This window comes from Lingula anatina, chromosome 3, assembly GCF_051362555.1.
Source record: "Lingula anatina isolate TDL-2025a chromosome 3, LinAna3.0, whole genome shotgun sequence".
NCBI classification, from domain to species: Eukaryota; Metazoa; Brachiopoda; class Lingulata; order Lingulida; family Lingulidae; genus Lingula; species Lingula anatina.
Window position 1 is genome coordinate 10,948,023 of NC_141769.1, and position 12,406 is coordinate 10,960,428.

Here is a 12,406-nt window from a genome sequence, read left to right on the forward strand (position 1 = left end):
TATGTAACGTTGCTACACCAATACCTTGGTTTGGCCACTTTCAGTACACAACCCGTTGCCCTGTACATAATTCAGATTTTAAAAATGGAATGAAGATCAAAGGGGATTAATTCTTGCAACAATCTGGGCAATTTGTACAAATGTTTGGAGACAAATCATTTTTAAATTTTTTTTTTTATTTAAAAGTACATAAACCACTTCTTGTTTAACTTAACTAAGGAAAAACATCATTTTTACAGAAAAATGCCACGAATAAATGTTGCCAAAAATAATCTTAACACTAATAATTAATCACCTGACAAAACTTGCCACATGTTACCATCTTGAAACAGTTTTGAACTGTGTACAACCAAGAAGTCACTGCTCTAAGTTATGGCAAACTTTAAAAAACCCAGGCTTGAGCGTGGGTTAGGGACTTCTTCATTTTCCAGATCGCATTCTATAAAATCTCATCCTCCGTTGCCGCATCGCTTGCCATTGGATCATGACGGTTGCACTCGTATCTGTCGTGTGTATAGCTTCTTCATCTTCTTCGTTTTGTTGTTGCACAAAATCGACAAACACATTTTTCAAAGCAACCGCGACCGCCATTAACTTTCTAACTTCCTACTGCACATGCGTCAAGGTATCAGAATCTCCTCCGAGCACAGCCGAGAATTATTTACAGCTTTGGAAGTAACTGGCCCGCGCTGCCAGTAATTACGCCACGGGATATTCAGGGCACAGACCGTGATCACAAGATATACCGCGAATAAAAAATAGATTTTTAGAAAACAGACTTTCCATGTGAACGAAGCCTAATTCTTTGATAGGTATCTTTCTTTGAGTAATTGTCAAAAATGTCAAAATATCTTTTCCAGTTTTTTAAATCTTAGATTCCAATGTTGATTGCCATGAGACTCCAAGCACTAGGTTTAACTAACTGCAGTCTAGGATTCATCCACTATTCAGTGTTGAATGTTTCGCTTTTCATTTATAAAAGCAGAGCATGCCATTCAAGATTGATTTTGCAGTATATCTCACAAAATCGATCACAGCATTTGACATGCAAAATAGGCAGGCCAAACTTGCTGCTCTCTGTAGGTGCTGCTGATAATTTACTGCCAAATTTCGATTTTATATCACCTGTCCACATTGACTAAAGTCGTTTCAACTAGATTCCTGGCCTCTCTTGCTCGTATGAATGAGCGCTGTAAACAATTCTGTAGTTTGTCATTAGAGAGAGGACTGCCCCCTACAGAAAATAAAGAATTAAAAAAAATCAATACAAAAGTTTGTTGCTTAATTTTTGACTGACCAATTAATCTCAAACCAAAATTTGCAGAAAAAAGGTTTCTGCCATGGAAATGTAAACATGAAATACCTGGCTTGTGTACAAAACATATCTTGTCTTTTTCTGTTGTAACTATGGTAACTTTTCCCGTGGCAAGGTTTTCCTCTTCATCTGTTGGATCAGCAAATACAATGCAACTGAAAACACAGTTTTGGATCGAAACAATAATAAGAATAACAACAGTCCAAAAACAATTAATTAATAGAAGAATCAAAGATTCATTTAATTCACTGATCATATTACTCCAGTTTGTTCCAGAATCCAGCCTTAATGTTTACTCATCACTGCAAAAAGATATAACACAAATTTAAAATATAAGCACAGGCTACTTACACAGAAAACAGGGAGATTACATTACTTTGAAGTACTAGTATTGATACATGCACTTTTACAACACTAACATTGGCAACCCTGTTAACTTACTCATCAAATATGGCAAATGTAGTGGCAACAGGCTGGCACAGGATGTTCAACCCCCACTTCTCCTGTATGTGTGTCTCCAAGTTACCCGACTCCTCATTGAGTGTCACTTTGGGCAGGGAAACTGTAAACAAATATATCATTACAGGATGTTGTGTGTTAAGCTGGTTATTATTATTTTTTATTGAAAAGAAGTCAAATATGTTACGACTGTTATGTTAGTGAAAAATACTGTTGTTACAACTTAACTGTAAATCAACAAATCTTCAATAGGACACGATGAATAGGGTCAATGGAAGGAAACCAAGCTACCCACCATTTTTAAGGGCTGCCATTAAAGCCAGCACACAAGCATCAGTCACATTCCCATCATAGTCCAGACAAACCAGGTCACAGTACAGAACCCACACATGCTGGAAGTGTAACAGAGATTTCAATGATGCCATCATTTCTTAAATAATTGAACTAACTCCTTCCCCCTTTTTTTCCATTTTTATATAAAAGCCCTCGTCAAAGATTGCGAATAATACATTAAGGCTTCGTTCACATGCAATGTCTATTTTCTATTTTCTATTTTCTATTTTCGGTATGTCTTATGATCACGGTCTGTGCACTGAATATCCCGCGGCGTAATTACTGGCAGCGCGAGCCAGTTACTATAAGTTACTATAAGTAATTACTATAATTATTATTATAATTATTATAATTATTATAAGTAATTACGCGGCGGGATATTCAGTGCACAGACCGTGATCATAAGACATACCGAAAATAGAAAATAGAAAATAGAAAATAGACATTGCATGTGAACGAAGCCTAAGTTTCCCTGCATACATTTTTCTGTTGGTTGCATATATAATATTGCACAAGAAGTTGTGATCAGTACTTTTCTACTAAGTGAACTAGGTTTTAAAAAGTTAAGGTAATTTGAAGGGTAACTAACTTGCTTTATATTGTATTGTATAATAACAAACCTTTCCTGCTTTAATACATAAATCCTTTGGATCTATACAGCCAGAACTGAAAACAATGTTAATTTTTTTTAAAAGAATATACATGTATTCTAAAAGAGACATCATCTCAGAAAAATCAAATTTTGTCCGATGCTAAATAATCTAAATACTTGCACTATATATGTGCTTGAGATTCATAAAGTTTTCCTTTATTCTAGCATCCTTAAGGTGTATTCAAGATTCTTTTCAGAATAAAATGCAAATCCTTGACTCTACCTTTAAATTTCACAACAGAATAATTTAACACTGTATTTTCACATCTTTAAATATGTTTGAAACCATGTTTTCTTTTCTGTATCTCACTTTTGAATGACTTCCACCATAAACTGGCTGACCACCTGGGCCTGCTCACTTGGGGGGCCTGGACGGAATCTAGGGGAACACAACGCTGGGAGGTCAACATTGGGAACTGGAATGTAAGTAGCAGATAAAAATTTACTGCGTTACCAGTTAACCTGATCATATCTTTATCTGAAAAATTAGTGATTTTAATATTTTATACCTTGCAGAACAAAAACAGATATAAAAACATCTGTTTGTCACATGGAATTCCATATCAAGAGCTAAATTAATATTGTGATGTTAACAAATTGGGTTCATATGAAGTTCAGGCATTTGCAAGATGCAGCTATCAGATGGAAAGAAGAATGTACAGGATTTGTATAGACCAGTTTATATGCAAAATCATCATTAATGATATATGCTATATAACATCAGGACAAATCAATTCTGTTTTACCTATTATCCCTTTATCTGGTTCTTCACTCTTTGGGTTTGTCACCTCCTAAAATTTAAATAAATATTATGCTGTACTTATGATACAAATGTTGCACACAATGTCAATTTTTGCCCTAAACTTTTCATTCTACTTTGAAAGTACAGCTTAGAATAAAGATAATCATTTTACACAGTTAAAACTCATCAAAAGTACAACATGGGATTTTAATTATTGATATAGTTTATATATTGAAATGATTCAAGAAGACCATCTTTCCATTCAGTGAACTTTTTCCTATTTATCTCTTTCTCCTTTTTTTGATATCCCAGTCATTTACTTACAGCTTTGACACCACAAAGCACTGTGGTATTCCCCAATTTCACTAGGGCAGATCCCTCTGCTGTAGAAATAGAACCTAAAACAAAACCGTATAACAAAGTGTGGATAAGAAGTAGAAAGGAACACTGGTTAATATCATGAGAGATAAGAAAATGCAGAAATCCATTACTTGTGCCTCATGCTGAATATACCTTCTGGTGCTGTCTTTCTCTTCATGAAATCTTTCTATTCAAACTTGTCTGAGATATTACATTAATTCCTGCACTTTATTGCTCTAAATAAAAATGAAAAATACATTCCACTGCAAAAGGTGTCACTGTATTTAATTTTGATAACAAAATATCTAAGCAATATGTCTGTCATGTCCTTTGTACACTTAAATCTTTTCTTGTAATACTTAACTGAATTATAGTCTATATTAGAAATACTGATAATTCCAATATTACCTATGTTGATCATTGTTGGACGTATTTCCCCCAGTTCACGTCCATCAGATCTGACATCTTTTTCCTGCAATAAAAAGTACCATTATTCCTATGTACATGAAATTTAAAATAACTACTGCCATTATAATTTAATCATACCCTCATAATTCCAGGACGATTTATAAAAATGTCATGTATTCAAAATATAAAATATAACAATGATGGGATCTCTGGGGGAGGTCAGTGTTTTTAGCGATGTACATTGTATTCTGTTTGATGTAATTTATTGAGCATCATAGGATATTTATGTATGGCTAAGCTGCTATGCCAGGGATATACCATGTTCTTAATACACAGTTATCACAATGGCAATGACTCTAATAAGTGATAATAATAATATAACAATTACAGCAACTAAGAAGGGCATTAACATTTTTATTGACTGAAAATGACTCCACAATCCCCAAATTTGTGAATATTTTAACTTCTACTGTATTTCATTTTAGAATTTTACATCTTATTTTTCTGACATCTTTCCAAATACTTACCAAAAACTTTCTATAATATTCAACAGGCTGGGCTGTCCTGAAAAATATCACATCATTAAATGTCTCATTTGAGATAAATAAAATGTATTTTTGATTTTCTGCAATTTATTAGCTGCTTTTTATTCGTATTGTGCTTCGGCAGAGGTTTTTGGGAATTTTATTTTTAAAACAACTTTATTCTACTGCTGCTTAAGTTATCAATATACAGCTTCTACCCCAATAAAATTTGTCCATATCACTGTGTAGAAGAATGAACGAGTTACATTATGACATTGACAGGCATTAATATTGGCCTGTTATACTAGTACTAGCATATGAGAAGGAAAAGGGAATGAGGCTGATGGCTGTATTTATCTGGGTCAATTAAAAACTAAATCAAAATATAAATCTTCTACTTTGAAGCCAGAAGATCATGTATGAGCCATCGGGCAGTGGTTGTTTGAAGACTTAGTTCTTACTTGAAGTCAGCTGCCATGCTTTCTCAAGTTGTTGTTGCTTGAAAATAGGTCAAGTATCACTTCGCACTTTGGAAATCATCTACCATTATGGTAGTTGATGTACTCATATAGTCTACATCTTATAAACCATTTTACTTTCAAAGAATTATCAATTTTTATATTTTTAATAATAAAATTTTCTCTTTTCAAATATGGAGCAACACAACAGTAAAGTGCGAGATTCCGGAAGTAGAAAAACACGTGGAGAGAAAAGTGAACACAAACATCTTCCATGGCAAGGCGCTAAGATGGCAGCGACGATTAAGTATCTCCCAAGCACGTCAAAGAATGAAGGGATTTTAGGTGCTAGCTTTGAATCAATTATATAGAGTTACACAATTAAAATTAGCTAATTCAGAAATGTCAATAAACATGCTTTTATATGTGTCCATTTTATAAAATTGGTATGAAATTGCTAAAAACTACATGTACTTCGTTTTTAGCAACTTTTGCCAATGGTCGGCTGAAAGGAGGCACTGACAACATAAGATTTGGGTACTACAGGGGCAAAGAGGAGGCAGATCCTAAGAAATCAATGAAAAGAACATTGGTATGTACTAGTTCATGGGCCTTGCAGGTGAGGTGGAATTAGGGAGTGTGGGTCGGGGAGTTATGCTTTGATTAAGGTCCACAAATAATTATTTCTAATTTAGCTAGAGACTTGAAATTTGTCAAACAAATAGCTACATATTTGAGTGTGAATAAACGGTTTGAATTATTGAACTAGTATAACTCATTTTGGTCAACAGTTATTCAAAGTTTAATGACACCATGTGACGTCCATTTTTTTCACATGCTTTTTTAAAAAATGAGTAAAAAGTTGCCACTTTTGTTTTTCACCCCCTAAATAAGTGATAAAGTATCAGTAATGTAATGTAATGGTTAAAGCAAAATTGTCTCTCTTAATATGAAAATAAAATCAGAACGTTTTTAATTAAGTATTGCTTCAGTATTACTGTACTGTGATCTATGTCATAAAATGATTATGACATAAAAAAGAGTGGTATAAGTTAAGGATTGGAGACCTATGGATATCGTTTTAGTCTCTTATTTATTATTTATTGCAGGTTGCTGAAACGGACACAATGGAATACATAGGTCAGAATCTTGACATACAAGCTCCAAGGACAGGAAGGATGTGCAAGTAAGAATTTTATTACATGTTTATTACTTGTAAGTGCTTTTAAGTCAAATGAAGAATAAATTAAATGGAAAAAGGTTATTTCAGAGATTTACGGTTTATCTAATCGGCTTCATTGTGCTAATACCAAGTCAAGCATCAACTAAGTGTTTATGTAGTTGCAAATTACATATAACTTAAAAAAAGAAATATAATTTTGAAAATTAATAATTTAGCACCCTAATGAAAATTTCATGTCTTTAATTCTTTAATTTTTAACATGTCTTACATAATTAGATATCTAGTGGGAATATTGGACAAAGATAGTGGTAAAATGAAGGTGATGGATGCACAGCTTTTTCACATGAGACCAAGATTTGATAAAGGTTGAGTACATTGTTCTTTTGTTTTTCAAATATTTCTTATATTAATAAATTTTAGATCACTGATTATTAGAACTGGCAGTGTTGATAATGGTGTATAATGTACAACATGATCAAAAGAGCAAAGTTGAGTTTTTTATCTAGAGAATTAATTTTATTTTAATTATACTCCTAAAATATGTTTTTAGATGAAACTGATGCACCCGATAAAGCAGAAGATAAAGAATTAAGTTTTATGGAAAAGGTAAACACCAAACTTTTATGCCCATTTCAATATAATAAATTAAAAGGGCAATTTCTATAATGTTTAAGCTCAAAATAAATAGTGTAGAACTTATTAATTTAATAAATGTGTACAAATATATAAAGGTAAACAAGAACACTACTTTTAACTTTTTTTAACATATTCTGTCATTTGAACAAAATGATGGCAGTAAAATGTTAAAGACGGTACAAATTATCTGTTAATGGCAATGCATCTCTGAGAAGAGAGGTTATAAAGGACTATATTAAATGTGAAGTGGTTAGTTTCTTTTTACTGCTAATATGAAATGTTCAATTCATTATCAGAATGACCTCCTTACCAAAGCATTTGGCAGTAATAAGAAGAGGAAGGCCATGGACTCCAGAATAAGGAACCAGATCAAGGGCGAGGCCCTGGAGGTGGCTGTGGGAGCAGCAGTGGACCACACCCTCTCACTGCCCACTGCTGCACAGGTGACCAGTGGTAAGTGGACATAAGACAGTACAAGTTGAGGCCCACAAATTTACCTTTACAATTCAAGGAAATAAAAGATTTAAAGTTTCTTAAAGCAAGGTAAAACAGCAAGCTTATGTTTCTTTTCTTGTTAGTCGTTTTAATGTAAAATTTCACAAATATTCAGCATTTATTCGAGGTATTCATTTTCTCATTTGCAATATCTTCAGTCCCAAAAATAGTCGATGATTCTCCCTCTGGAATACCACCCTTTGATAAAGATGCTTCCAAACCTGAAGATGTCTATAAGCTGGATGATAGTATCCTTATGTATGTACACACAGTTGCACTTGCATACACTTATGCAAACATTCAAAGTGGATGTTGTTTCATACATATTCTAAATATTAGCAAATGGCTTTAGGTTAAACTGGATATAAAAGACAATTCAGCATTTAACCCCAAGTGTATTTACTGTTTTTTGTGAATAAACCCATTTTAAGTGATTTGTCACACTATATTTCACATAGCTTGGCAAAATACTTCTTAATACAACAGTATCACAGTCGTGGAATCAGAATGAAACTAACAGCAGATGACATCTCAGGTATTTATGTACCTTGACCAATGTCCAGTTATTAGTCCTGCAGAGATGGAGGCCCTACACCATGTGGTCAAGCCGCTTATGAATGCCACAAAAGAACAGATTGCTCAGTGGAAGAAAGACGAAGTGTATGTGTGCTGACTTTGAATTTGTGACATGTCTTCGTTGTAAATTCTCTGTAATAGTTGTGTTTCTTTGATTTAGAGTAGGAGGACGATGAATGACTGACATTCAAAACATTTTCATTACTTTCTTCATTCAACCTGTAAGTGAAAAGGACATTTTTATATTGAATATGGTGAAAGGTTTGAATTTGTTTCATCAATATCTCCATAATTTTTGAGCCAGTTAAATTTTTTTACCATAGCAGTTTTTCAGACTTTGTTTTCAGCACTGCTAGTTAGTTATTCAACAAATTAAAAATCAATAGTTGCATTCATTTAATTGTTAAAAGTAATGCTATTTTCCCTATTCCAGGTACCCTGGCTATGTGTTACAGCACTTATCAGTTCTCCCCATACAGGAGGCGGCCAGAAGCAAAAAAGCCAGGTTACTTCTTTACATGAGCTACCTCATAAAGACGTATATGTTACGGGCTCCAGACCTAAAACGTAAAGGTAAGACATACAGAACTATGACTTTTACAGACTACTATGGGTTTAAGTGCATAAGTTTTTATAGAACAAGTGTATATTTTCATCAACTTTTTTTCAGTAAACCTTACATAAGATGTAAGAGACAAGGTGCTGTTTGTTATAGGAGTTTGATAATATGGTCTGCCTTTACTTTTGGACACACAATTTGTAGCTATTTTCATTTTTCAGATATTCTTCCCCAGGATATCCCAGAGACAGTCAGGAGGGCATTGTTAGACAAATACACTCTGAAAGCTACATCCAGTGATGGCAGGAAAACAGTGAGGTGTATGCCTGCCAGGTTAAAGGATAAAGTTGTCTCCTACATGTTGGTGCTTGGGCTGATCATAGACGAGTTCAACTTGGAGCTGACAGCTTTACAGAAGGACATTAAAATGGGTCAGGCCAGGTAGGGTACTGACAGCGTAGTGGAGAAATTGAATCTATAATACATAGCTTGCCAAAAGTTTTAAATTGACAGAGAAACACAAGAACATTTTTGTGGGCAAGGTAAAATGAGATGGTAGCTTATCTTAAGTTTAATTAAAAAGCAAATGTAACATCATTTCCAAGAGTAAGGTTAAGTCAAATGTTTAATACTAACATAAACAAAAATTGTTACCTATAAACATTTAAGCTGTAAGCATTTTATTACAACTTTGCTTTGTTTGATTAATATGTGAATTTCACCCATGTTTTAGTCTGATCAATAATATAGTTTTTTCATGATTTAAAACCATTTTTTCTCTCCTCCAGGATAATTCAGCACAGCAGGTCCCTAGGCTGTAAAGTAACATCACAAAAAGCAACCATTGGTCTGCAGAAAATAGAACAAAAGTTTGCTGTTCTGGAAACACCACTAACATTCCCAGATTTAAAACAAAGGACTACAAAGAAAAGAACTTGATTGTTTGTTTTAGGTTAAAGGGAACTTGTTTCTTCATCAAATAAATGCAAAAAATGGAGGGAAACATTTCCCACGTATTATTTCACGATAAAGATAATATAGATAAGATAAAGATAAATCTTTGCATTTTACCCATGAACTCAATTATTAAATTGCTGAGAGTAAAAGAGAATCTTTCAGTAAATTGGGCAAAAATGTTGGGCATAAACTAAATGATAAATATGACAGTTTATCTTCCATAAGCCATAAAGCATGATTATACATTGTACATCATATCTGAATGATACAACTATACTGGTATGTTTTCCAAGACTGACAGCTTAAGAGCATGCAGTTCAATGAAAGTATGCAAAATTATTATGACCAGTGGTTTAAAATAAAGCTGACATCTTAAGATTATATAGTTACTTATAAGCAAATTACTTTTTTAAAGGTCATGTCAGAAGCTTTAATAAGTTTATCTTGTTTAAATCAACATGCCAAAAGGGGGGAGGGAGGCTGTGAAGCACCTCAATGTTCCACTGCAATGCTGTCCCCTCATTTCATGTTTTGATCTTAAAGCACATTTCTAGATATTTATTATTTTTGCTAAGCTGCCTCAGTATATCAGCTGTGAGAGGGAAGTTCTGGACCTCCACCTGAGTACTGTCCTGATATGTCTGCATTGCTGAAGTCAAAGCCAGGATTCTGAAAAGAAAATTCAGTGCATATGCTCAGGGCTGCCAAATCTAATCATTTAAAGAAGAATTTTATGACGTGAAGTTGATCTACACCCTATAAGGTACATTTTCATTGTTTTCTACATATCTGAATTGACAATAATTTTAATTGACTTATCAGGAAAAATGGCTTGCTGATGTGTAACATGTAATTCTATTTCTGTATCCTAATATCAGTTGAAAGGATACTATTAGATATAAATTGACATTACCTCATACTGGAACCTCTGTAAAGTCATTTTCTTTTCCATCTGGTCATATGTGAAGGGATCTGCTTCATACTGCCCCACTAGTAACGAAGTCCAACAATTAGCTGCAGTAGCTTTGTCCTTAGGCAGGCATATCTCCACCAGCTTCTTGTCTTCTAAACCAATGAATTACGGAGCCATCAAATGTACATATTAAAAAATATATATTTTCCTGATAAGTAATTACTAACCACTGTCTTATATAAGCTAGTTAGTAGCAATAAAGATTTGTATTCATATGTAACTTACTAAATTTGGAAAGGCACATATAAGGCTGAACACTTAGGGCCTCGGATAATGCACTAGATTGTTTAATGTACACTGAAAACATACCAACAATCCACTTAAGAAAGTTTTCTATTGGTAAATACAGCTGATTGCATGCGAAAATTTAGGTCCCAAAATGTAGGATAAATCAGTTTTGATGCCATTGGTCTTCAGGATGCCATTTCAGGGGGTATGTAACAAAATCTGACATGGTACTAGTACTGCTGAACCTACCCAAAGTCCAAACACTTTCATCAGCATGAATAGGAGATACAAACTCTCCCTAAAGAGAAAAAAATATGCTCTAGTAAACATGATACAACAATAAAGATAAGTTAGTCAAAAAGGTTTCATTTATGCTAGATCCTGAAATTTGATTTACCTGTTGACTGTTTCGTCTGTTCACTCTGACAGACTTGGTCACAACTGAATTACCTGTTCAGGTGAAGGTGAATAGGTAATTATCTCAGTCTTGATGATGACTTGTTAGCCCCATTCAGTTGTGACCAAGTCTGTCAGAGTGAACAGACGAAACAGTCAACAGGTAAATCAAATTTCAGGATCTAGCATAAATGAAACCTTTTTGACTATCAAAACTAAGATCCAATGAAACTATTTTCACAAAATAAAGATAAGTGTCTACTAAACACACACAAATTAAATATCTAGGCAATTTAATTAAATGTCTCATACTCAGTGCAGGCATTTATAAAGTGAACTGCATATCAGGGTGGTTAAAAACAACAAGCCAACAGACTGTGACAGTTTCAGGTTTGCGCAGATACACATGCCGTAACAATGCTCAATTACTAAAAATAATTAACTTCCATTTCATTTCCAAAATCGAGAAAGCCAATTGGGAAGAAAATTATTTATAAAGAACTAGAAAAGAAAAAGCTTGAATGTATAAAAATTGAATTATGAGGATGTGTCTTGACAGTCAGAAGGTTCAGTCTGGAGGTTCACTGGTTTGATTGTAAAGATGTGAAATTTCATTAACGGCTAAGTATTGCAAATGAATTACATGTACATGTAATCTGAGAGTGAAAGTAAATTAATGAAATGAAAGTGCATGGTTAACGGATATGAGTGTAGGTACTGTGTAAAAATTCATAAATATTCTCCAGATTAGAATATATCTACTAGACTGTAGGGGTTATAACTTACATCTATAACCGTGTCTCCTTTCACCGAAACTTTAATTTTCTTAGGCTTGATGTCACATTTAATGTCTTTACTATTTGTACCGTCTGGAACCACTATTTCTACATATATTTCATCTATTGTTTGCCACCATCGGCCCCAGGGCGTCTTCATTGGAACAATTCCACTACTTTCATCAAAATGAGCCATGCTGTTTTGAATTATCTTCTAAACATATCAACTTTACAATGAATATCTCGAAAAATCGTGGTACCGAACGGGCGCAGCCATATTGTATATGTCGTAAATCCAATTTTCTACGGGTATCCTAATCTTTCAATTATATTTTAGGCACAAAATCAATACCTTGGAAAGATAATATATAATTTT

At 33.7% G+C, this 12,406-nt stretch overlaps 3 protein-coding genes across 4 annotated transcripts; 1 reads left to right on the plus strand and 2 right to left on the minus strand.

Moving 5' to 3' along the window:
• Positions 1-155: 155 nt before the first annotated feature.
• On the minus strand, positions 156-5,382 carry LOC106157679 (exosome complex component RRP43). The gene is made up of 11 exons (XM_013533397.2): positions 5,255-5,382; positions 4,797-4,833; positions 4,270-4,333; positions 3,826-3,899; positions 3,505-3,550; positions 3,070-3,175; positions 2,728-2,773; positions 2,070-2,166; positions 1,757-1,877; positions 1,364-1,470; positions 156-1,234 (listed from the first exon to the last, which is right to left on the minus strand). The coding sequence occupies exons 1-11, from the start codon at positions 5,269-5,271 to the stop codon at positions 1,122-1,124; spliced, it is 828 nt and encodes a 275-aa protein (XP_013388851.2). The 5' UTR covers positions 5,272-5,382; the 3' UTR covers positions 156-1,121.
• Positions 5,366-10,038, plus strand: LOC106157678 (DNA-directed RNA polymerase I subunit RPA49). 2 transcript variants are annotated; one of them, XM_087009972.1, is made up of 11 exons: positions 5,366-5,596; positions 5,737-5,870; positions 6,361-6,437; positions 6,711-6,799; positions 6,985-7,040; positions 7,367-7,523; positions 7,724-7,813; positions 8,129-8,225; positions 8,575-8,714; positions 8,922-9,141; positions 9,489-10,038. In XM_087009972.1, the coding sequence occupies exons 1-11, from the start codon at positions 5,446-5,448 to the stop codon at positions 9,637-9,639; spliced, it is 1,362 nt and encodes a 453-aa protein (XP_086866098.1). In that variant the 5' UTR covers positions 5,366-5,445; the 3' UTR covers positions 9,640-10,038. The 2 variants fall into 2 exon arrangements, with proteins under 2 accessions (XP_086866098.1, XP_013388849.2); XM_013533395.3 differs by having other exon boundaries at positions 5,379-5,596; positions 5,737-5,843.
• Positions 9,308-12,329, minus strand: LOC106157681 (nudC domain-containing protein 2). Its single transcript, XM_013533399.2, has 4 exons — positions 12,041-12,329; positions 11,108-11,156; positions 10,571-10,722; positions 9,308-10,326 (listed from the first exon to the last, which is right to left on the minus strand). The coding sequence occupies exons 1-4, from the start codon at positions 12,224-12,226 to the stop codon at positions 10,246-10,248; spliced, it is 468 nt and encodes a 155-aa protein (XP_013388853.2). The 5' UTR covers positions 12,227-12,329; the 3' UTR covers positions 9,308-10,245.
• Between the last annotated feature and the right edge of the window lie 77 nt (positions 12,330-12,406).

What these genes read in the sequence shown, in the direction of transcription:
- LOC106157679 (XM_013533397.2), bottom strand. An exon ending in ATGGTGGAAGTCATTCAAAA is followed by an intron (nt 2,774 to 3,069) that starts GTGAGATACAGA and finishes CATTGTTTTCAG; the next exon opens with TTCTGGCTGTATAGATCCAA. An exon ending in ACATTTGCCATATTTGATGA is followed by an intron (nt 1,471 to 1,756) that starts GTAAGTTAACAG and finishes CTGTGTTTTCAG; the next exon opens with TTGCATTGTATTTGCTGATC.
- LOC106157678 (XM_087009972.1), top strand. Translation starts at nt 5,446, where the DNA reads ATGGAGCAACACAACAGTAAAGTGCGAGATTCCGGAAGTAGAAAAACA. An exon ending in CTAGTTCATGGGCCTTGCAG is followed by an intron (nt 5,871 to 6,360) that starts GTGAGGTGGAAT and finishes TATTTATTGCAG; the next exon opens with GTTGCTGAAACGGACACAAT. An exon ending in AATTAAGTTTTATGGAAAAG is followed by an intron (nt 7,041 to 7,366) that starts GTAAACACCAAA and finishes ATTCATTATCAG; the next exon opens with AATGACCTCCTTACCAAAGC.
- LOC106157681 (XM_013533399.2), bottom strand. Translation starts at nt 12,226, where the DNA reads ATGGCTCATTTTGATGAAAGTAGTGGAATTGTTCCAATGAAGACGCCC. An exon ending in AAGGAGACACGGTTATAGAT is followed by an intron (nt 11,157 to 12,040) that starts GTAAGTTATAAC and finishes TTTTCTCTTTAG; the next exon opens with GGAGAGTTTGTATCTCCTAT. An exon ending in TACAGAGGTTCCAGTATGAG is followed by an intron (nt 10,327 to 10,570) that starts GTAATGTCAATT and finishes TTTTCTTTTCAG; the next exon opens with AATCCTGGCTTTGACTTCAG.